At 46.7% G+C, this 24,113-nt stretch overlaps 1 protein-coding gene across 1 annotated transcript in view; it reads right to left on the bottom strand.

The window, feature by feature from the left end:
- Positions 1-24,113, bottom strand: part of si:ch211-140l13.3 (centromere protein J) — a 147,350-nt gene that overhangs the window by 84,610 nt on the left and 38,627 nt on the right. The window contains exon 6 of the mRNA XM_067989562.1: positions 18,011-18,110. Coding sequence (XP_067845663.1) covers positions 18,011-18,110 — 100 coding nt within the window. The remainder of the gene's footprint in view (positions 1-18,010; positions 18,111-24,113) is intronic.

Raw genomic sequence — 24,113 nt, 5'->3', positions numbered from 1 at the left:
TCTTCCTCCTCAGCCTCTTCCTCCTCACCTCCACCTCTGGCTCAGGGTCTTCTCTGATCGATGACAAGGGCTGGTCCCTCATGATGGCGAGGTTGTGCAGCATGCAGCATACCACCACGAATCTTCCCACCTGCTCAGTGGAGTACTGGATGGCTCCTCCAGAGCGGTCCAGGTAGCGGAAGCGTTGTTTGTGGAGACCTATGGTGTGCTCTATGATGTTGCATGTGGCAGCATGGCTCTCATTGTAGGCCTGCTATGCATGTGTGTGTGGATTCCTGACCGGAGTCATGAGCCACGGCATGAGGGGATAGCCCTTGTCGCCCAGTAGCCAGCCTTTGAGTTGCCGAGCCAGGTGAAAGATAGCTGGCATGTTGGACTGCCGCATAACGAAAGCATCATGAGACTGCTCCCAGGATAGTGGGCATCGACCTCCATGATTCGATGCGTGTGGTCGCACACCAGCTGCACATTCAGGGAGTGGAAGTTCTTTAGGTTGACGAAGACGGCTGAGTTGCTATGTGGGGCACGCAGGGCAATGTGTGTGCAGTCAATGGCACCCTGCACCATGGGGAAGCCAGCAATGCAAGCGAACCCCGTGCTCGCTCGTTCTGCTTGTCTCTGTCTAGAGGGAAGGTGATGAACCTGTTCCTCAACTTGTACAGTGCTTCTGTGACCTCCCTTATGCAGCAGAGCACTGCATACTGCGAGATGTTGCACATGTCATCAGCAGAGGCCTGAAATGATCCTGAGCTGTAGAAATTCAGTGCCACGGTTACCTTCACAGTCACAAGCAAAGTTGTCCTTGCCCTGCTCTGAGGCTGCAGTGGTGGCCGCAACAGTTGACAGATCTCTGTCACAGCCTCCTTGGTGAACCTCAGCCGTTGGATGCAATGCTCCTTGCTCATGTTGAGTGTTGAGGTAAGAGAATTGGTCCCAGAAGGCTTTCATTAGATATTGCCTCCTGCTCAGTGCCCTGCACCTTCTCCTCCTCCATCTCCTCGCAGCTGGACCTGCTGTGTGTGGCCTCTCTGCATGCTCCCATTCGTGCTCAATGCCCAGCGGGAGCCTGGCAGACCACCCATGGTTGCCAGGAATGTTGTTCAACCATGGTTGTAACTTTCCAAACCGTAAGGCAGTACCTGCCAAACCACTCTCAAATGTACTCTAGCAACTCTCAGTAACCAAAGGGAGCTTCAAAAAATACTTCCTATTCCACCAGCAGCCAGAAGCAACAATCCAGCAACTAACCTGCAACACCTGCATGATTCCTTTAAATAGTGCTGGTGGAGGATCCTCCAGGCACTCTAAGACACATTCAGGTGTGCATGGTTAAGACTGTGCGTTGAGTTGAGCATTAAGGTCCAAAATGGTGTCTATCACTTGAAATCAGTATTGCAGACTGATTGTACGCATTTTCTCCCTACTTTAAATGCTGCCAGCATTCGGTACTTGCGCATGCACTAATACCTATACCAAGATGGTGTCCGCGCACGTCATGCTGAAAAACATGCGTGCGCAGCCAAGACGCCATCTTGGCACTTCGGGAGGCCGCATAGCGCCAAAACAATGGGCACTACATGGCCCGATTTCTAGCCCAGTGTATTTTACATGTGCCCTCAACTTTGCTTCTCCAATCTTTTTGAGAGCAAACTGAAAAACACATGGTAAATAAGTCCAGATACAAACCATTCAGCTGCTTTATTTCACAGCAATTGAACGTACAGGGTAACAGTCAAAGCAAATGCCATTCACTTCTTTCCCAAAAAACATGGGAAAAAGTAATAAAACCCTGACCCTTTTGTGGGCTGTTTTACCTTTCTTTCAACTTCTAACTGCAAAAAAAATGATTTCCTGCATTTTTAGCTTCCAGTTCCACTTCACCTCGCGGTCTCTTGTTTCAAACCTGACTGCTCCCATGTCTCTTTTCTCTGTTAATTCTGATCCCAGGAAGCAGAGGGGTGAATGTCATTGACACCTGCCCATACAGGGATTCACCAGCAGGCCTGTCAACCAAAATGACTACCCATTCACCCAAGAGTATATCCTCCTCATGTTGTCTCTAAATTAATAGAAACATTCTCACCACAATAGATGTGAATATCGGTTGGCCACCTATGACAAGATGATAAATTGCTTACCATCCCTGGTCATTTTGGTGAATGGGCCGGGGATGAGACATTAGATCCTCATTGTGCCACTTTGAAATAGACTGCAAGTTGTGACATCCCCCAAACTGGCTTGTCTGGTTTTAATGCACATTCTTCAATGTCCGTGACCCTTCTTTTTAAACCTGTGTGAATTCACTTCATTTCAAAACACAACCCTTAAACAAAACTCAATTGCAAAATCCTTTCTGTGAAGGAAGAGATGGTCAAAAATCCCAAAACATGATAATAACCAACAGAAAACCCTTTTTCAGATTTGTTTTAGTTCCTGGTTCTATCCCGTGCCTCTACAAGATCCTGCTCACATCGTGAAGAAGTAGCAGAATGACACAACACTCAACCTTTGTCCTTTAATTGTCAACTGAGATTATTGAACAATCAAATGAACAACAGATATATTTTATAATCTCGCAAGGGGAGCCAAGACGAAATGCATTATTCAGATCAAACAGAGTTAGAGGGCAGAGGGATAACTGGATGAAGGTGTGGGGGGGGGGGTGGGGAGGGAGAGGAAAGGAAAGGGGAGAGCAAGAGGAGGCCGGGGAGAGATTGGAGGAAATGGGGGAGGTGGATAGGGATGGGAGAGAGGTGCAGGAGAGGGGTTGGTGGAGGGGTGGGAAGGGGCTTGGAGGAGCAAAGGAGAGTAACTACCTCAGTGGAGGGGAAGGGCTAGGCCAGCAATCTATCAGTGAGGAGAGTGTTGGGGGGGTGGTTCTCAGTATAAATGGAGCCAGCAGGTTGGGAGAATGCAGGGGAGTGTTACTTTGTTTGGGACAGCCAGAGAAAAGGGAGGTATAGCTGGTAAAATGAATAAATTATTAAAAATGTATGCTGATGACACCCACTTCTCTCAACCCCTCCACAGCTTCTGTGTTATCAACCTGCTTGTCCAACATCCAGTCCTGGCTAAGCTTTAATTTCCTCCAGTTAAATATTGGAAAAACTGAAGCCATTGTCTTCAGCCCCTGCCACAAACTTCATACCCTCGCCATCAATTCCATCCCCTTCCCCGGCCACTGTCTCAGGTTGAATCATACTGTTTGTAACCTTGGCATCCCATTTGATCCTGAGTTGATCTTCCAATCCCAAATCTTCTCCATTGTGAAGACCACCTACTTCCACCTTTGTAATATCGCCTGTGTCTGCCCTTGCCTCAGCCTATCAGCTGCCGAAATCCTCATCCATGCTTTTGTCACCTCCAGACCTGACTATTCAGATGCTCTCTTGGCCAGCCTCCCATCCTTATAAACTTCAGCTCATCCTAAACTCTGCTGCTCATATCCTATCCCCCATCAAGTCCTGCTCACCCATCACTCCTGTGCTGACTACCCTACTTGGCTCTCAGTTCCATAACACTTCAAATTTAAAATCCTTGTGTTTAAATCCCTTCATGGCCTCGCCCTTCCCTATCTCTGTAAAATCCTCCAGCCCTACAACTCTTTGAAAAACTCTGCGTTCCTCCAGTTCTGGTCTCTTGTGCATCTCCCACTCCCTTCACACCACCATTGGCAGCCGTGCCTTCAGTTATCTAAGCCCTAAGCTCTAGAATACCCTCCCTAAAGTTCTCCACTTCTCCACCTCTCACTCTTCCTTTAAAGGCCTTCTTAAAATCCATCTCTTTCACCAAGCTTTTAATCACCCCATCTAAAATCTCCTTCTTTGGCGTGGAGTCAATTTTTATTTGATTACGCTTCCGTGAAGTGCCTTGGGACATTTTTCCATGTTACAAGCTCTATATAAACGTAAGTTATTGCTTTAACGACGCGCGCCGTTATCAATGTGCAAATCGGTCGGCAAGTTCAGGAGATGAAGAGACACGCTGTGAGTTGCGAATCTCCAGAACTTGCTGGTCAATTTCATAGAAGTTTACAACATGGAAGCAGGCCCTTCGGCCCAACATGTCCATGTCGCCCAGATTTACACTACTCCGCCATTTGCTTCGCACAACCGACATCTTGCCCATAGCCTCCCCGTTATTTTTAAGAATTTGCTGGATTTGCACATTAGTTGCCCATTAGGCTCGCCGCAGAAAGTTAGGGCTTACAATTAATCGCATAAGTACCCTTTTAACTACGTGATTATTGTTAACGCAAAGCAAATCAATCTCACCGGCACAGAACGGGAACAATTTCAACTGTTCATTCTCATTCCTGCATGTAGCAAATTGTTGTTAGTAAATTGTTCCTCTGTTTCTTTCCCAATCCTTAAATCTCATTGGTTAAGGAGATCCACTGTTGGTCCCATCATTCCCTAAGGTTCCAAATGCCCTGTTACCCTCGTTATCAGCTCGCACATCCAGCAAGTTGCGGCAGAAAATTTTTGAGCTGAAGGGTGCAGGAAAAAATCTAACTAATGGTGTATGCTGCAAATGCCCTGCTCCAGCAACATTTGGCCCAGTAAAAACAATCCCAACACTACTTACACTTCAGGTCAAATGAAGCAATGAGTTTTCAGCACAAACATTGCTGCAGAGCCATCTGGTGGTCAGCTTTTGGAACTGCAAGCTAGCTCAATGCACAGAAAGAAGCTTTTATTGTTTTAGCATCTAAATTTTATGCGACATGTAACAGTGAAAACATGTACCACAGCACCAACTACAGATGTAACAGTCATTGCAGGTAAACATGGAGGCTTTTAAAATGAAAGAGTCCCATGAGGGATGTTAATTTTCCACATATTTTGAAATAGACTGTAACGCCAACCAGGAAATCATTAAATTAGCAGATATTGAACTATGGTAACTCATTGTATAAAAAAAATTCACAAACTCTATGCTGAATAATATTTTCTGCATAACTTTTACATACATTATTGCTCTTTTATATCTTCACAAGCTATATAAATCTGGTTAATTGATTCTGTCAGAGTCACTATTCGACCCACCTCTCTTCACAGACTCCAAATGAAACTCAAAGATTTTTGAAAAGATCCAGGCTAATAAATACCCTCCAAAATACTTAATGAGGATTTGTGGAATTTGAATAACTAACTCTTACATTCGAGAGAGAGAGAGAGCTTACATTTATATAGCATCTTTCATAACCTCAGGATATCCCAAAGCACCGATGAAGTACTTTTGAAGCGTCGTCACTGTTGTAATGTAGGAAACGCGGCAGCCTGTTTGCACCGAGCAAGGTCCCACAAACAGCAATGTGATAACGACCAGAAAATATATTTTTAGTGATGTTGTTTGAGGGATAAATATTGGCCAGGGCACCGGGGGAGAACTCCCTGCTCTTCTTCGAATAGTGCCGTGGGATCTTTCACATCAGGCCTGCTGCCAGCTTATGCTTAAACTTTTCCAGAATCGGCTTTTTCACCTCTCCCCCCAACCTTCCCAGGCCTGACCCACCGGCCGACTCAGTGTGGAAGCCGGCCGATATCGCGCCTCCCACAACTGGCAATTTGCACAGGGTGCCCGCAGCTCACCATTGGCATTCAAATGCGGCCTAAACCCGAAAACGATTCAGGCCTGGGCAGGCAGCGCGATCACTTCACCGACTTCACTTCCATTTTGGGCAGAAGTCAAATCCGCTCCCACATCGTGTTTATGTTTGAATTATGTGGCTTGGTGGTACCCCTATTATTATCTCATTTACTTCCTCCAACCCAAAAGGAGAGGTGACACATAATAATCGTGGAGCTAGAATTGGCAGAAGCATATAATACGCCTCTAACACCATACTGTTGCAGAATGTCTTAGAGATTTTTCTTTTAAAAAGGCTGTGGAAATGTTATCTGCCTTAGCAGTGACTCTGCAAACTATAAGCAAAGACTTTGTGAGGTCTAGAAAAATCCCAGGCCCAATTGCAATGCTTTTTCTGGCACAAAGCCATGCCATTTGTTGAAGGGCATTACTAGAAACAGACTTCATTCAACTCTTCAATGGGAAGAGACGTCCTATTTACCCAGATGAGTTCGGAAGTAGGCAAAGAATTCTCACAGCAATGTTCTTCATTCATTAGCCAGGAACAGAAAATAGAGTTTCTTTCCACCAAAACTCCCATGCCACAGTGTAGTTTCCGGGAGGCAGGGACCACCGGCGTCAGAAGCATTTACCTCAAACAGGCTGGTGCTTCATTTTTATACTAATTTGGCAGAGCCAATGTTGCATGGCATTTCCTGCCATTCAGGTTATATGTAAATCATGCCCATGTGAAATAAACATCTGGAGTTGCTATGTGTTGGTAAGTACTGTAACAGGGACGATATGTGAGCCATAGCCTTTTGAGAGCTCTGTATCCACTACAGGGGTACAGCTTTAATAAATTGTATAAAATGTCAGAATGACCATGGCAAGGTGGTATAGCTTTAAGAAATCGTTGACCGTAACTGCCTTTAATTAGGAACGACTGCCTGGAAGGATCAAAGGCAGAGAGGGGTTGGGGAGTAAGGTGTGAGAGAGAGAGAAAGAAAAAGACAGAAAATCACTGCACATAAAGACACAACTGCTGTGGGTGAATAAACCTCACTTGTTTTAAGCTCTAGTCTGCGTGTCCAATTGACCACTGGATCCTGGGCCTGCTCTGGCTTGTTACAGTATGCAGAATGTCATGGAGAAGACAGAGTAATGTTAGGGTGAATGTATTTTGCCATTTCTTAACTGTTTTTGTTTAACTGGCACTTTGGTTCCCATGAGCCTTTATATCAAATGTTGCAATTAATTCCTTTTTGCTCCTACACCATTACTGGCACCAATGATTTTCCCAATGAAATTGCCCTATCTGAGGTGCTTGAAAGAAGAGAAACATCAGTGGAGGAATGCCAGGAAGATCAGACTCCATGAGAGATGCCCCACAATGATACTAATACCCACATACCCACCTCTGCAGCCACGCAACGAACATGCCTTGCTTTGGCTGATGATTACTACACATAGAAGTGCCTATTTTGCAAGGCACCATTAAGATATGTGAATGTCTAACTAACCACACTGTTGGATGCTTCCTTGGAAACACCTCAATCACTGTGTCATGCCTTCAGGGGCACTCTTGTGGGAGGGAAAAAGGCAGGCCACAGTGATCAAAGCCACAATTCTGTGATTGGGTTCCACCTCCTTGTGGGCATATTGCAATGCTGAACTATGGTGATGGTCCAATGCAGCGGTACAAAATGGCTAATCTTCTCTTAAGCACTTCATGCAGCTATTGAACAGACGTTCTTGTACTTTTGATTTCTTTTCCCTTCATTTTGCCTGTTGCTTTTTAGTCCCTTCAGCCTTGGAAAAGGTGGCTAATGGGTTGAGATGCCTTATAAGCCTTTCAAAACTTCTTCCTCACATGTTCTGACAGTCCCCTTTAAATTGTCCTCTTCCTTTTAAGTTTCATTTATATGCAATTTTCCACTCCCATCACTAGTGTGCTCCCTCCACCTGTCCATATCTGCACTGGAAGCTATGCAAATGAACTAACCTTGCAAAATTAGGTGCAAACAGCACATTTCATTTTGAGTCTGACTAAAACCTGTGATTAGATATTTATCTCTAAATTGTGTAAAATGTAAGGGATACATTCAAATATGGGCGATGGTGTAAAATGGGGCAAAAGAGGAGTAGCCCCTCATTATAGACCCGGCCCGATGGGAAATCGGGTGGACTGTATAACGGATGACTGATCTGATATCGGCCATTTTACACCATCGCTGAAAGTTAAAATGACCTCCTAGGCTATTAACACTTCAAATCATGATGACATGATGAGTCACATCAAGCTGAGTGATATCTTTAAAACAAAAATGTTTGAATTCACTGACCATCGGTGGTCACATTACTGTTAGGTCTTCTTGAATTGCAACACAATGAATTTCTTCAACAATATTCAGCTTGTGATTCAGTTCTTTCCCCCTCTCTCTCTCTCTCTCCCTCACTCTTGTATGGACCTGTTATGTATTTTCAGCATTTTCTGTGTATACTTAGAAATTTTACTGCATTTAATTTAAAGCCATCAGGGGTTAAATTCGATAAGGCACGATACTGGGTGCAGGGGTTGCAGTGCGCAATTAAACCGTGCCCGGTAGGCAGCACGTGAGATTTGTGCTGCATCCTCATTACCATGATTTCCAAGTGCAGCCAGCGCTACCTGCGCCGTTGAGTGGCTGCATGCACCAGCAGGAGGCCCGATTATGAGGCGTGGCCAGCACTAGGTAAAGGCAGCCTGCACCTCTTGAAGGAGAGGTGCACCGTCAATGGAAGCAGTGCAGGATGACAGGCAGAATGGCTGGAGTGGCAAGACAGCATGCCCTGAGGTTCTCCAACAGCGCACTGGAGGCCTTAGTGGAGGGAGTGCAAGAATGGAGAGCCATCCTGTACCCGCAGGGTGGCAAGAGACCCTTCAGATGCCAGCTGCGGAGGCAGTGGGTAGAAGTGGCCATGGAGGTGAATGGCTGGAGCATAGCACCACGCACTTGCATACAGTGCCGGAAAAAGTTCAATGATTTGACACGAATGCAAGTGTCAAGTGGCACATCCTACCAACCGCAGCACTGCTCCACGCACAACACCCCCCCTCACGCACCCACCAACAAACGCTGCCCATCTGTACACAACGCTGCACTTCGGATGCTGCATGTCACCCTCACATAGTGGCACACTTGCAATCCACACACCCACCACACTCAGACTGGCAGCTATTCGACCATGACAGGCACATCACCAAACGCATTGCAGGACACTCACTGACACACTTCATTCTGTCTTGTAGGAGAAGGTAGCACATAACAGCCAGCAGATCGAAAGACCCAAGGGAGGAAAAGCATGCCTATACGTCCTCACCCACCTGGAGGAGGCCGTGCTGCGGATTGTTGGACGGGACGTCACTGCGGCCATGACCACTAGTGGCGCTGGAGATCCCGACAAAGGAGGTCTCTGCATACCTAATCCTCCTTCTTGTTTCCCACATCTCCCTCATCCCACAATCTTTTCTGACGCACATGCTGCAGATGGTGTCAGCGCGCACACCTTGCTCGCTTCTATCCCCACTTTACAACTCAACCCGTCTCCCTTTGTCATTTCAGATACCCAAGAACTGGAGCCGGCACCGTCCGAAGTGGAAGATGAGGAGGACACGGACACTGACGCCACACATTCACTCGATCTGATACACGCATCCACAAGCTCAGATACTGACACTGCGTGTCCGTTAAAAGTTAGGTTAGAAGAGGGATCTGTATGTGGTGAGACACCGGGCACAAGTGTGCAGGAGCCGGGGCGGGGGAACGGATACCACAGGTGCCAGCTCGTCAGAGGGTGAGGTCGCACAATGGTTCTGCTGCAGAGGAGTCAGATGGGGACTCCGATGGGCCAGGCTACAGAATGACTGATGGGCGTACACCACCAAATACTTGGTGCACTGGAAAGCCTGCCAGAAACCCTGCGCACAATGTCAAGGAGCATGGAGGAGTCCACCTCGAATTTGGCACAGGGCGTTGCGCAGAGCTCGGAGTCCATCCTTACCCACATGGAACGGGTGGTCATCTCCGTCAGCACACCTGTGGAACCCACCATGATGCAGCGTCTGATGGCTGACGTCACAGCTTCCATTACAGCACAAACCTAAGTCATCAAAGGTCTACCTTCAGTTGAAGCTCAGACAGCTGCTTTGGAAGCGCAGACTGCTGCTATCGTGGCTTTGGCTACCACTGTAGAATGGGGTTTTCAGGGCATCACAGCACTCCAGCAACCTGTTCTCAGCTGATCATCAGGAGTGCTGAGGCGCCGCCCCATGCGAGTGGCGGTGGCAGTTGTGCCATGGCAGTCGAACCTGCTGTCCTCTCTCCGGATGACAGAATTCCTGCTCCCATCTCTGCCACTCCGCCAGTGCCCTTGCTGTTACCTATTAGCCAGCCAGGCCAGACTGCTGCAGCCCAGGCCAAGATGGTGCAGTCGGAAGCCGGGCCCTCCCAGCCCAGAGCTGCTCAAGGTCGTCCTCCAAGGCCATCTGCACGCTCCTCAGATGAAGGCCAGAAGTCGTCCACCACCCATGCTGCAGCCACTGGGGATGTACCTCGTAGGAGCACTAGGAAAGGTAAAGGCACACGAACGATAGGCACTGAGGGAATGCACAAGGGTGAATAGTCTAATGTTTGATACTTGAGTTAATGTGTTACATTATAAATTAGGATTTGAAGTCGTAGTTGGTGGTTTTTATTAATGCGATGAGCTGTGGGAGGAAGCAATGTGGCCGGCTTACGGAGAGCCATTTGATGGTCATGTGGGTGAGGACAGGTGGGGAGTGTAGGGCTGTTGGTGACTTGGGAGGTGTCGTTGAGATTAGTGATATCGCTCACGTATAAGGTGAGCACGCAGAGCCCTGGCAGACGGCTACCGCCTCTTCCTCCGCTTCCACCTCTTCCTCCTCCTCCTCTTCCTCCTCCTCCGCCTCTGGATCAGGGTCTTGCTGGATAGGTGGAGGCAAAGGCTGTTCCCTCATAATGGCGAGGTTGTGCAGCATGTAGCATACCACGACGAATCTTGACACCCGTTCAGCGGAGTACTGCAGGGCTCCACCAGACGGTCCAGGCAGTGGAAGCGTTGCTTTAGGAGGCCTACGGTGTGCTCAACGACTTTCCGTGTGTCCGCATGGCTCACGTTGTCCGCTCTGCACGTGTGCACGTGTGCCTGACCGGAGTCATGAGCCACCTCACAAGGGGATAGGCCTTATCACCCAGTAGCCAGCCTTTGACTTGCCGAGCCAGTTCAAAGATAGTTGGGACGTTGGACTGCCGCATAGTGAAGGCGTCTCCCAGGTTAACGGGCACTGACCTCCTGACGCGCTGCGTGTGGTTGCACATCAGCTGTACATTGAGGGAGTGGAACCCCTTTCTGTTCATAAAGATGGTCGAGTTGAGATATGGAGCGTGCATGGCTACATGCGTGCAGCCTGCATCATAGGGAAGCCTGAAATGTGAGCAAACCCTCGTGCTCACTCGTTCTGCTTCTCCCTGTCAAGAGGGAACGTGATGAACCTGTTGCGCAGCTCGTACAGTACCTCCGTGACCTCCCTTATGCAGCAGTGCACTGCAAACTGCGAGATGTTGCAAATATCGCCAGCAGAGGCCTGAAAGGATCCAGAGCCGTAAAAATTCAGCGCCACGGTTACCTTGACAGCCACAGACAATGCTGTCCTTGCCCTGCTCTAAGGCTGCAGTTCTGGCTGCAGCAGTTAACACATCTCCATCACAACCTCTTTGGTGAACCATAGCTGTCAGATGCACTGATCTTCGCTCATCTTGAGGTAAGAGTATTGTTCCCTGAAGGCTCTCATGGGATATGGCCCCTAGTCAGTGCCCTGCACCGCCGCCTCCTCCTCCTCCTCCCTCTCCTCGCAGCTCAGCCTGCTTTGCGTGGCCCCTCTGCATGCTCCCAGTCGTGTTCCATGGCCAGTGGGAGCCATAACAGGCCAGCCATGGTTGCCAGGAATCTTGTTCCGCACACTGTTGTAAACACCAACAGTAGTGCGGGACCTGCCAAACTGCTCTTTCTATACTATGGCAACTCTATCCAAGTATAGGAAGCTCCAACAAACATGTACAATTGTACTAGCAGCCAAAAGCAATAGTCCAGCCACTAACCTGCAGCACCTGTATGGTCCCTTTAAATTGAGCTGGTGGGGGATCCTCCAGGCTATATAAGACATGTTCAGCTGTTCGTCGGTGAATGCCAAAATGGCGTCTATCCCTTTAAATCAGCATTGCACACAGATCTAATGTATATTCTCCTTACTTTATATGTGCCTGCGTTCATTATCTGCGCATGCACAAATGCCTTTTCCAAAATGGTGTCTGGCGCACCTCATGCTAGAAGCGTGCGCGCGCATTCCGGACGCCATTTTGGGACCTTGGGAGGCCACGTAGCGGCTGAAAAACGGACGCTACATGGCCGAACTTCTAGCCCATTAACTTTTATTGCTGTGGTGTTCATAGAGCAGTTAGTGCATTATAAAATCACTGCCCTGCACATCAGGAGATCCAAATTAATGCCCATTTCATTTTTTTTTTAACCAGAGTATAGGCCACTTGTTCTAGGTTTCATCTATGATCTGTGAGTTTTGTAATGTTAGCTGGTATTGGTTACAATATATTTGCTGAGTTATTAATACTGATTCTAGTAGGTGTCTTCTTTTGGTAGCTAAAATTAACGAGAATTACTTGACATTTGATTTCTAAGGTAGCAAATATAACCCCGTTATTCAAGGAAGGAGGGAGAGAGAAATCAGGGAACTACAGACCAGTTAGCCTGACATCAGTCGTCGGGAAAATGCTGGAATCCATTATTAAGGAAGGGGTAACAGGGCACTTAGAAAATCATAATATGATTAGGCAGAGTCAACATGGTTTTATGAAAGGGAAATTGTGTTTGGCAAATTTATTAGAGTTTTTTGAGGATGTAACTAACGGGGCAGATAAAGGGGAACCAGTGGCTGTTGTATATATGGATTTTCAAAAGGCATTCAATAAGGTGCCAAATAAAAGGTTGTTACACAAGATAAGGGCTCATGGGGTTAGGGGTAATATATTAGCTTGATAGAGGATTGGTTAACGACAGAAAACAGAGAGTCATAAACAGGTCATTTTCAGGTTGGCAGGCTGTAACTAGTGGGGTGCCGCAAAGATCGGTGCTTGGGCCTCAGCTATTTACAATCTATATTAATAACTTAGATGAAGGGACTGAGTGTAATGTATCCAAGTTTGCTGAGGATACAAAGCTGGGTGGGGAAGTAAGCTGTAAGGAGGACACAGAGTCTGCAAAGGGATATAGACAGGTTAGGTGAGTGGGCAAGAAGGTGGCAGATGGAGTATAATGTTGATATGAGGTTATTCACTTTGGTAGGAAGAATAGAAAAACAGATTTTTTTTAAATGATGAGAAACCATTAAATGTTGGTGTTCAGAGAGATCTGGGTGTCATCGTACAAGAAACACTGAAAGTTAGCATGCAGGTACAGCAAACAATTAGGAAGGCAAATGGCATGTTGTCCTTTATTGCAAGGGGGTGGGAGTACAAGTGCTAGGAAGTCTTACTACAATTGTACAAGGCTTTGGTGAGACCTCACCTGAAGTACTGTGTACAGTTTTGGTCTCCTTATCTAAGGAAGGACACACTTATCTTGGAGGCGCTGCAACAAAGGTTCACTAGATTGATATAAAAACAGAAAATGCTGGAAAAGCTCAGCAAGTGAGGCAGCATCTGTGGAGAAAGAAACAGTTAACGTTTCAGGTTGAAGGTCTTTCGTCAGAATTGAATGATGTTAAAGAGTTAAAGTTTTTAAGCAAGTACAGAGCCAGAGAAAGGGGAGGATGGAGGGGAGGGGAGGAAAGAAAGGGAAGGTCTATGATAGGGTAGAGGGATGGAGTGATTAAATGACAAAAAGGATAATGGTGCAAGGTAAGGAGGGTGCTAATGGCTCTGTACTTGCTTAAAAACTTTAACTCTTTAACATTTTCCAGTTCTGACGAAAGGTCTTCGACCTGAAACGTTAACTCTGTTTCTTTCTCCACAGATGCTGCCTCACTGTTCCAGCATTTTCTGTTTTTATTTCAGATTTCCAGCATCCGCAGTATTTTGCTTTTGATTCACTAGATTGATTCCTGGGATGAGGAGGTTGTCATATGAGGAGAGATTGAGTAGAATAGGCCTATACTCTCTGGAGTTTAGAAGAATGAGAGGTGATCTCATTGAAACAATAAGATTCTGAGGGTAGATGCTGAGAGGTTGTTTCCCCTGGCTGAAGAGTCTAGAACCAGAGGGCAGAGTCTCAGGATAAGGGGTCGGCCATTTAAGACTGAGATAAGGAGGAATTTCTTCACTCAGGGTTTTGAATCTTTGGAATTCTCTACCCCAGGAGGCTGTGGATGCTGAGTCGTTGAGTATATTTAAGATGTGGAGATGCCGGTGATGGGCTGGGGTTGACAATTGTAAACAATTTTACAACACCAAGTTATAGTCCAACAAATTTATTTTAAATTCCACAAGCTTTCGGAGGCTTCCTCCTTCCTCAGGTGGTGTGGAAATGAAATTTTTGAATCCTTCGCATTTGAAAATCACAGAACAATGCCTGGTGATTACTGCCCATTGCCAAGGCAATCACAGTGAGCAGACAGAAAGGAGTCACCTAAAAGGCCACCGAATATACAAACCCCCAAAAAAAAAGAGAAAAGGAAGACAGTCAATGACCCGTTATATTAAAAACAGATAACATTTGTTCGCTGGTGGGGTTACGTGTAGTGTGACATGAACCCAAGATCCCGGTTGAGGCCGTCCTCATGGGTGCGGAACTTGGCTATCAATTTCTGCTCGACGATTTTGCGTTGTCGTGTGTCTCGAAGGCCGCCTTGGAGTATGCTTACCCGAAGGTCGGTGGCTGAATGTCCATGACTGCTGAAGTGTTCCCCGACAGGGAGAGAACCCTCCTGTTTGGCGATTGTTGCGCGGTGTCCGTTCATCCGTTGTCGCAGCGTCTGCATGGTCTCGCCAATGTACCATGCTCTGGGACATCCTTTCCTGCAACATATGAGGTAGACAACGTTGGCCGAGTCACAGGAGTATGAACCGTGCACCTGGTGGGTGGTGTCCTCTCGTGTGATGGTGGTATCTGTGTCGATGATCTGGCATGTCTTGCAGAGGTTACCGTGGCAGGGTTGTGTGGTGTCGTGGACGCTGTTCTCCTGAAAGCTGGGTAATTTGCTGCGAACGATGGTTTGTTTGAGGTTGGGTGGCTGTTTAAAGGCGAGTAGTGGAGGTGTGGGGATGGCCATAGCGAGGTGTTCGTCGTCATTGATGACATGTTGAAGGCTGCGGAGTACATGGCGTAGTTTCTCCGCTCCGGGGAAGTACTGGACGACGAAGGGTACTCTGTTGGTTGCGTCCCGTTTTAGTCTTCTGAGGAGATCTACGCGATTTTTCGCTGTGGCCCGTCGGAACTGTCGATCGATGAGTCGAGAGTCATATCCCGTTCTTACTAGGGCGTCTTTCAGCGTCTGTAGGTGTCCATCGCGTTCCTCCTCGTCTGAGCAGACCCTGTGTATTCGCAGGGCCTGTCCATAGGGGATGGCCTCTTTGGCGTGGTTAGGGTGGAAGCTGGAAAAGTGGAGCATCGTGAGGTTGTCCGTGGGCTTGCGGTAGAGTGAGGTGCTGAGGTGCCCGACTTTGATTGAGATTCGTGTGTCCAAGAAAGAAACTGATTCTGAGGAGTAGTCCATGGTGAGCTTGATGGTGGGATGGAACTTGTTGATGTTATCGTGTAGTCTCTATAGTGATTCCTCACCGTGGGTCCATAGAAAGAAAATGTCGTCGATGTATCTGGTGTATAGTGTTGGTTGGAGGTCCTGTGCAGTGAAGAAGTCGTGCTCGAAGAAGTCCGGCCCTCAGCTTGACATGTATGCTCAAGCTGTCAGGAAATGCGTCTATGCCAGATTCATCAGCCGCACTCAGAAGACAGTCCAGAATGTCACCCGAGCACAATGCAACGCCATCAAAGCTCTCAAGACCAACCGCAAGATCGTCATCAAACCAGCGGACAAAGGAGGAGCCATCGTCATACAGAACAGAACGGACTATTGCAAAGAAGCATACCGACAACTGGACAACCAGGAACACTACAGACGGTTACCCACAGACCCGACCAAAGAACACACCCATCAGCTCAACAAACTGATCAAGACCTTCAATCCAGACCTTCAAAACACCCTACGCACTCTCATCCCACGTACTCCCCGCGTGGGAGACTTCTACTGCCTCCCAAAGATACACAAAGCCAACACACCCGGACGTCCTATCGTATCAGGCAACGGAACCCTGTGTGAGAACCTCTCTGGATACATCGAGAGCATCCTGAAACCCATCGTGCAGGGAACCCCCAGCTTCTGTCGCGACACTACAGACTTTCTACAAAAACTCAGTACCCATGGACCTGTTGAACCAGGAACACTTCTCACCACGATGGACGTCTCGGCACTCTACACCAGTATCCCCCACGATGACGGCATCACTGCGACAGCATCAATACTCAACACCAACAACAGCCAATATCCAGACGCCATCCTACAACTCATCCGCTTCATCCTGGATCACAATGTCTTCACCTTCGATAACCAGTTCTTTACCCAAACACACGGAACAGCCATGGGGACCAAATTTGCACCCCAATACGCCAACATTTTCATGCACAAGTTCGAGCAGGACTTCTTCACTGCACAGGACCTCCAACCAACGCTATACACCAGATACATCGACGACATTTTCTTTCTATGGACCCACGGTGAGGAATCACTGAAGAGACTACACGATAACATCAACAAGTTCCATCCCACCATCAAGCTCACCATGGACTACTCCTCAGAATCAGTTTCTTTCTTGGACACACGAATCTCCATCAAAGACGGGCACCTCAGCACCTCACTCTACTGCAGGCCCACGGACAACCTCACGATGCTCCACTTTTCCAGCTTCCACCCTAACCACGTCAAAGTGGCCATCCCCTATGGACAGGCCCTGCGAATACACAGGGTCTGCTCAGACGAGGAGGAACGCGATGGACACCTACAGACGCTGAAAGACGCCCTAGTAAGAACGAGATATGATGCTCGACTCATCGATCGACAGTTCCGACGGGCCACAGCGAAAAATCGCGTAGACCTCCTCAGAAGACTAACACGGGACACAACCAACAGAGTACCCTTCGTCGTCCAGTACTTCCCCGGAGCAGAGAAACTACGCCATGTTCTCCGCAGCCTTCAACATGTCATCAATGACGACGAACACCTCGCTATGGCCATCCCCACACCTCCACTACTCGCCTTTAAACAGCCACCCAACCTCAAACAAACCATCGTTCGCAGCAAATTACCCAGCTTTCAGGAGAACAGCGTCCACGACACCACACAACCCTGCCACGGTAACCTCTGCAAGACATGCCAGATCATCGACACAGATACCACCATCACACGAGAGGACACCACCCACCAGGTGCACGGTTCATACTCCTGTGACTCGGCCAACGTTGTCTACCTCATACGTTGCAGGAAAGGATGCCCCAGAGCATGGTACATTGGCGAGACCATGCAGACGCTGCGACAACGGATGAACGGACACCGCGCAACAATCGCCAAACAGGAGGGTTCTCTCCCTGTCGGGGAACACTTCAGCAGTCATGGACATTCAGCCACCGACCTTCGGGTAAGCATACTCCAAGGCGGCCTTCGAGACACACGACAACGCAAAATCGTCGAGCAGAAATTGATAGCCAAGTTCCGCACCCATGAGGACGGCCTCAACCGGGATCTTGGGTTCATGTCACACTACACGTAACCCCACCAGCGAACAAATGTTATCTGTTTTTAATATAACGGGTCATTGACTGTCTTCCTTCTCTCTTTTTTTTTTGGGGGTTTGTATATTCGGTGGCCTTTTAGGTGACACCTTTCTGTCTGCTCACTGTGATTGCCTTGGCAACGGGCAGTAATAACCAGGCATTGTTCTGTGATTTTCAAATGCGAAGGATTCAAAAATTTCATTTCCACACCACCTGAGGAAGGAGGAAGCCTCCGAAAGCTTGTGGAATTTAAAATAAATTTGTTGGACTATAACTGAGTATATTTAAGGCTGAGCTGGATAGATTTGTGGACTCTCGGGGAATCAAGGGATATGGGGATCGGACTGGAAAGTGGCGTCGAGGTCAAAGATCAGCCATGATCTTGTTGAATGGCGGAGCAGGCTCGAGGGGCTGTATGGCCTTCTCCAGTTCCTATTTCTTATGTTCTTATATAATTCTTAAATTTTACACAATCACTTCAATTGACAATGTTAACAAAATGCAATGGAGCTTTGACACAAATGAAAAATGACTTTTATACCTGGGGATCCTGTTGAAATAATTCTGAATCCACCTTAAGTAGTTCTTCAACAAAATCTTCAAAAGTTTTTTGCTTTTCACCAATTCCAGGCCTGATGGGTCTAAGAGAAACAATAACTGGGGTTAGATTTATGATGATTTATGTCCTCTATTTGTTTTAAAATTCAAATATGGGAAATTGCTGTTAATTCCTCATCAGCAAAAAATCTGTAATACAATAGGATTTTAGTGTGAGGTTGGTGTTACTGCAAGAACATCTTCAAAATATGCTATGTAACAATATTTTAAACAGAAAACTTTCATCAACGATCAATTACAATATTTCTAGGATAAAACCTGAAATATAATGGAACAGAAAAGGGCCAAGCTTCTGTGTATTTCTGGGTTCAGATCATTTGCACAGGCCAGACGCTTCCCCAGTGCTGGTCTACCTCCCAGTGGGGCCTAACCCCTAGGAGGCAGGGAGCAAAGTCAACTTCTGCTGCAGGCCCAGTAGGCTGACCCCTGCCCTTGGAAATATAAAGAGACTTAGCTTGGGTCCTATGCCTTGCTGCCTGCTCCTCTCTGATTAAAGATTTGGAGAGGTTCTAGGCGCAGGGTCTACAACCCATTTCTTCGCAAAATGTGCACCCTTGCCAGCAGTCCAAGATGAAACTGAAGCGGATGGTGAGAAACGCTCCCTCTTGGCTCATTAACATGGTCACCCTTAAATCCTGGGGACATATGAAAAAGGACAGTAACCTTGCTGTTACAAGTCTCTTCTCCTTTTTCCTGTACTTTGCACTGGGGGAAATAAATGCCCCCGGGCGCAAAGCACAGAAAAGTCAACCCCATAATGCAAGTTCGTCAACCCCATAATGCAAGTTCAACAAAATTCTAGAATCTCAAACACTGATCTTCTTAATCCAAAGGTTGTTGTGACATAATAACATTTTGTACTTGCAGTCACATTTTTATTAATGTTCTTTTACATGTTAAAAACAAAAGGAACTGGGTGGTTTTCTGGCACAGAATGTTGGCACTCCAATGTACGGTAGAATATCAGTGCATGACTGCAAATCCTCTGCATGTGGGATGTTATCCCTACTATCAAGCAGAGCTTTTGGGTGGAGGTGATAAGGTAAGAATCTGTGATTCCTAATGATCAGCTCAATAGCTACGTATGCTCCCAAAGAGTCTTCAAACAAATCTTCAAACATTACATGATTTTCATAGCAGCTGCTGCAACGGAACGGTACTTTTCTAATGGTTGCTTTTATATCCCTAAACCACATAAGCTAAACTTAAAACATTGATCTGGCTGAGCAACATCATGAGAGGAGGGAGGTTCTCTTCGTCTCTGATGGTCAGCGGGTGACAAGGCGAGTTGGTGAATGGGCATGATGAGACGTGGCACAACATGTGAATGTGAGCAACATTTTCTCCAAGGCCTAGCTGCAGTGCAGAATGAAATGTAATGATCTCACCAGGAGTGTCAAGGTAAGATTCCCCTTCACATCTCTCATTCTTTCCGTACACCCTGCAGAACCCCATCTTCATCTCTGCATAATCAATTCTTCCATTCCCCACTTCTCATGGTTGTCCATAGGTCAGTAGGGAAGGCTACACTGTACCTCTTTTCTGCTTTTAAAAGCTGCTACGCTGTCACAACTCTTGGCCATACTTGCTGCTTCTATCTGTCATCATACACACTATGGTAAGCTGGCTCAAGCACGGAGAGGGTTGAATGCCATTGCCTAGGGCACATATTTACCTGTCTCCGCTCTTCTTGCAGGAGAAACTTGCACACAACAGGAGGGAGACAACCAGCACATGAGGAGGTCATGCCACTCTACAAACTCTCACCCTTATGGAAAAGGTTGCCACTGACATGATGGGAATATGCACAGAAGTAAGCATCGGAGATAGCAAAGCTGGAGGCCCTGTATCACAGCAGGGTTTGTTGGCATCTTCCCTTCCTCTTCTCTTTCTTGGCTCTTTCAGTCATGCACTCACTAACCTCCTGAACACGACAATCTGGTGTTGCATAGTGCTGCCAAAGATCTCGCAAGAGCTTGCGCGTGAAACTATATTCTAACTCTTGTCTCTCTTCACCAAGGTCTATCAGAAAACTCAAACACAACTGCCAGACAGACTGATGATCAAAACCCTGATGGCGATGCACCATCACTCACTCTCACCATGTCAAGCACCAGCACACAAATCAACATCCCGTGTTACTTATATAGTGGATTGGGGGACTCATGCAGGCACGTGAGCAGGAGCAGGTGGAGGTGGCGAGGAAGGTCAAAGGAAGAGCTTACCAGAGGGCCAGTTCATGTCCTAACTCTGCTGAAGAGGACAGAGATGTAGAGCTCAGGGGCCCAAAATATTTTTTAATGGATCGTTGCTTTGCACCATCAATTGCTGAAGGCATTGAACAGCCTACCACAGAGCTTCCAGTGACATTTGGATAGTATGGTAGAATCCACTATCCACTTGTGTGGAGTTCTCACACATGGCATCGGCACTCTGCAGTCAATCTTAGAACATGTGGTCACCTTGATGACGGCTACAGCTGAACCCCACCATAACCACCCCCTCCTTCCCCCACCTCCACCCGCAGCAGTCTATGACACCAGTAATACTATACCTTGGGATGACCATAGTGGAGTCATGCAAGCTCTGAGCTGAACAATCTCCGCTGCCTCGGACAGGCTGGAAGATCAAATGGATAGGGGCTTCACTCTGATCAGTGATCTCCTTGAGTCTGCTCTCCCACAAATCAGTAGGAATGCTGAGCTGCAGCCTAGCAGCAAGAGCAATTGGACAATAGGAATTGAAAATGATGCATTTCTTATGATGACAATACCTTATTCTTTTAAATGAGCTGCTGCTGAACAGCTCTGCTTACAGATAACTGGTGGCCCCTTTCTGCCTCCTCACCATCCTCCAAGTCATTCATGTGCTCTCGCTTTTCATATCGTGTGTCCTCCTCCAATGGTGACTCCAGGTGCTGTCCTCTTTGCTGAGCAAAGTTGTGCAACATATCGCATACAATGATCATATGGGACGCATCTCTGGGCTGTATAACACCAGGGCATTCTGGAGGGGGAGGGTGAACAGCCAGTAGTCATGGTCCATATCGGTACCAACGACATAGGTAAAAAAAGGGATGAGGTTCTGCAAGGTGAATTTAAGGAGTTAGGAGATAAATTAAAAAGCAGGACCTCAAAGGTAGTGATCTCAGGATTACTACCAGTGCCACGTGCTAGTGAGTATAGGAACAGGAGAATATACCAGATGAATGCCTGGCTGCAGGGATGGTGTAGGAGGGAGGGATTTAGATTCCTGGGACATTGGGACTGGTTCTGGGGAAGGTGGGACCTGTATAAGTGGGACAGGTTACACCTGAGCAGGACCGGGACCAATGTCCTCGCGGGGGAGTTTGCTCGTGCTGTTGGGGAAGGTTTAAACTAGAATGGCAGGGGGGTGGGAACCTGAGCAGGGAGACAGAGGAGGGGGAAACAAGGATAGAAACAAAAGACAGAAAGGGAAGAAGCAATAGTGGAAGGCAGAGAAAAAAAGGGCGAGAAACAAATAGGGCCATAGTGCAAAATAATACTAAGGTGACTAACAATCTTAAAAAGACAAGTCTAAAGGCATTGTGTATTAATGCGCGGAGCATTCGCAACACGGTAGATGAATTAACAGTGCAGATAGATATTAACGGGTATGATATAGTTGCGATTACGGAGACATGGCTGCAGGGTGACCAAGGATGGGAACTGAACATCCAAGGGTATTAAATATTTAGGAAGGACAGGCAAAAAGGGAAAGGAGGTGGGGTAGTGTTGCTAGTAAAGGAGGAAATCAATGCAATAGTGAGGAAGGATATTGGCTCGGAAAATCACGATGTGGAATCTATATGGGTGGAGCTAAGAAACACCAAGGGGCGGAAAACGTTGGTGGGGGTTGTCTGTAGGCCCCCAAACAGTATTGGAGATTTAGGGGAGGGCATTAAACAGGAAATTAGAGATGCATGCAAGAAGGGTACAACTATAATCATAGGTGACTTTAACTTACATATAGATTGGTCAAATCAAATTAGCAATAATACTGTGGGAGAGGAATTCCTGGAGTGTGTACGTGATGGATTTCTAGACCAATACGTTGAGGAACCAACTAGACAACAGGCGATCCTAGAATGTGTATTGTGCAATGAGAAAGGATTAATTAACAAACTTGTTGTGCGGGGTCCCTTAGGGAAGAGCGACCATAACATAATAGAATTCCTCATTAAGATGGAGAGTGAAGTAGTTGAATCCGAAACTAGGGTCCTGAATCTAAATAAAGGAAATTACAAAAGTATGAGGTGTGAGTTGGCTAGGATAGATTGGGGAACTTTACTAAAAGGGATGACGGTGGATAGGCAATGGCTAATATTTAAAGAAAATGTGCAGGAATTACAACAATTATTCATTCCTGTCTGGCGCAAAAATAAAACAGGAAAGGAGGCTCAACCGTGGCTTACAAAAGAAATTGGGGATAGTATTAGATCCAAAGAGGAGACATATAAAATTGCCAGAAAAAGCGGCAAGCCTGAGGATTGGGAGCAGTTTAGAATTCAGCAAAGGAGAACAAAGAGATTGATTAAGAGGGAAAAAATAGAATATGAGAGTAAACGAGTAGGGAACATAAAAACTGACTGTAAAAGCTTCTATAAATATGTCAAGAGAAAACGATTAGTGAAGACAAATGTAGGTCCCTTACAGTCAGAAATGGGGGAAATTATAATGGGGAACAAAGAAATGGCAGAATAATTAAACACATACTTTGGTTCTGTCTTCACAAAGGAGGATACAAATAACCTCCCGGAAATGTTAGGGAACCAAGGGTCTAGTGAGAGGGAGGAACTGAAGGAAATCAGTATTAGTAAAAAAATAGTGCTAGGGAAATTAATGGGGCTAAAGGCTGACAAATCCCCAGGGCCTGATAATCTACATCCCAGAGTACTAAAGGAAGTGGCCCTGGAAATAGTGGATGCATTGGTGGTCATCTTCCAAAATTCTATAGACTCTGGAACAGTTCCTACAGATTGGAGCGTGGCAAATGTAACCCCACTATTTAAAAGAGGGAGAGAAAAAACAGGGAATTACAGACCAGTTAGCCTAACATCAGTAGTGGGGAAAATGCTAGAGTCTATTATAAAGGATGTGATAACAGAACACTTGGAAGGCATTAACGGGATTGGACAAAGTCAGCATGGGTTTATGAAAGGGAAATCATGCTTAACAAATCTACTGGAGTTTTTTGAGGATGTAACTAGTGGAATAGATAGGGGAGAACCAGTGGATGTGGTGTATTTGGATTTTCAGAAGGCTTTTGATAAGCTCCCACACAAGAGGTTAGTGTGCAAAATTAAAGCACATGGGATTGGGGGGAATATACTGGCATGGATTGAGAATTGGTTGATAGACAGGAAACAGAGAGTAGGAATAAAGGGGTCTTTTTCTGGGTGGCAGTCAGTGACTAGTGGGGCACCGCAGGGATCAGTGCTTGGGCCCCAGCTAGTCACAATATATAGCAATGATTTGGATGAGGGAACTAAATGTAACATTTCCAAGTTTGCAGACGACACAAAGCTGGGGTGGAATGTGAGCTGTGAGGACGATGCAAAGAGGCTCCAATGTGATTTAGACAAATTGGGTGAGTGGGCAAGAACATGGCAGATGCAGTATAACATGGATAAATGTGAGGTTATCCACTTTGGTTGTAAAAACAGAAAGACAGATTATTATCTGAATGGTGATAGATTGGGAAAAGGGGAGGTGCAACGAGACCTGGGTGTCCTTGTACACCAGTCGCTGAAAGCGAGTATTCAGATGCAGCAAGCAATTAGGAAGGCGAATGGTATGTTGGCCTTCATTGCAAGAGGATTTGAGTACAGAAACAGAGATGTCTTACTGGAGTTGTACAGGGCCTTGGTTAGACCACATCTGGAGTATTGTGTGCAGTTTTGGTCTCCTTATCTGAGGAAGGATGTCCTTGCCATGGAGGGAGTGCAACGAAGGTTTACCAGACTGATTCCTGGGATAGCAGGACTGACGTATGAGGAGTGATTG

This window comes from Heptranchias perlo, chromosome 8 (genome assembly GCF_035084215.1).
Source record: "Heptranchias perlo isolate sHepPer1 chromosome 8, sHepPer1.hap1, whole genome shotgun sequence".
NCBI lineage: Eukaryota > Metazoa > Chordata > Chondrichthyes > Hexanchiformes > Hexanchidae > Heptranchias > Heptranchias perlo.
This window is presented reverse-complemented; position numbering and strand designations above follow the sequence as displayed.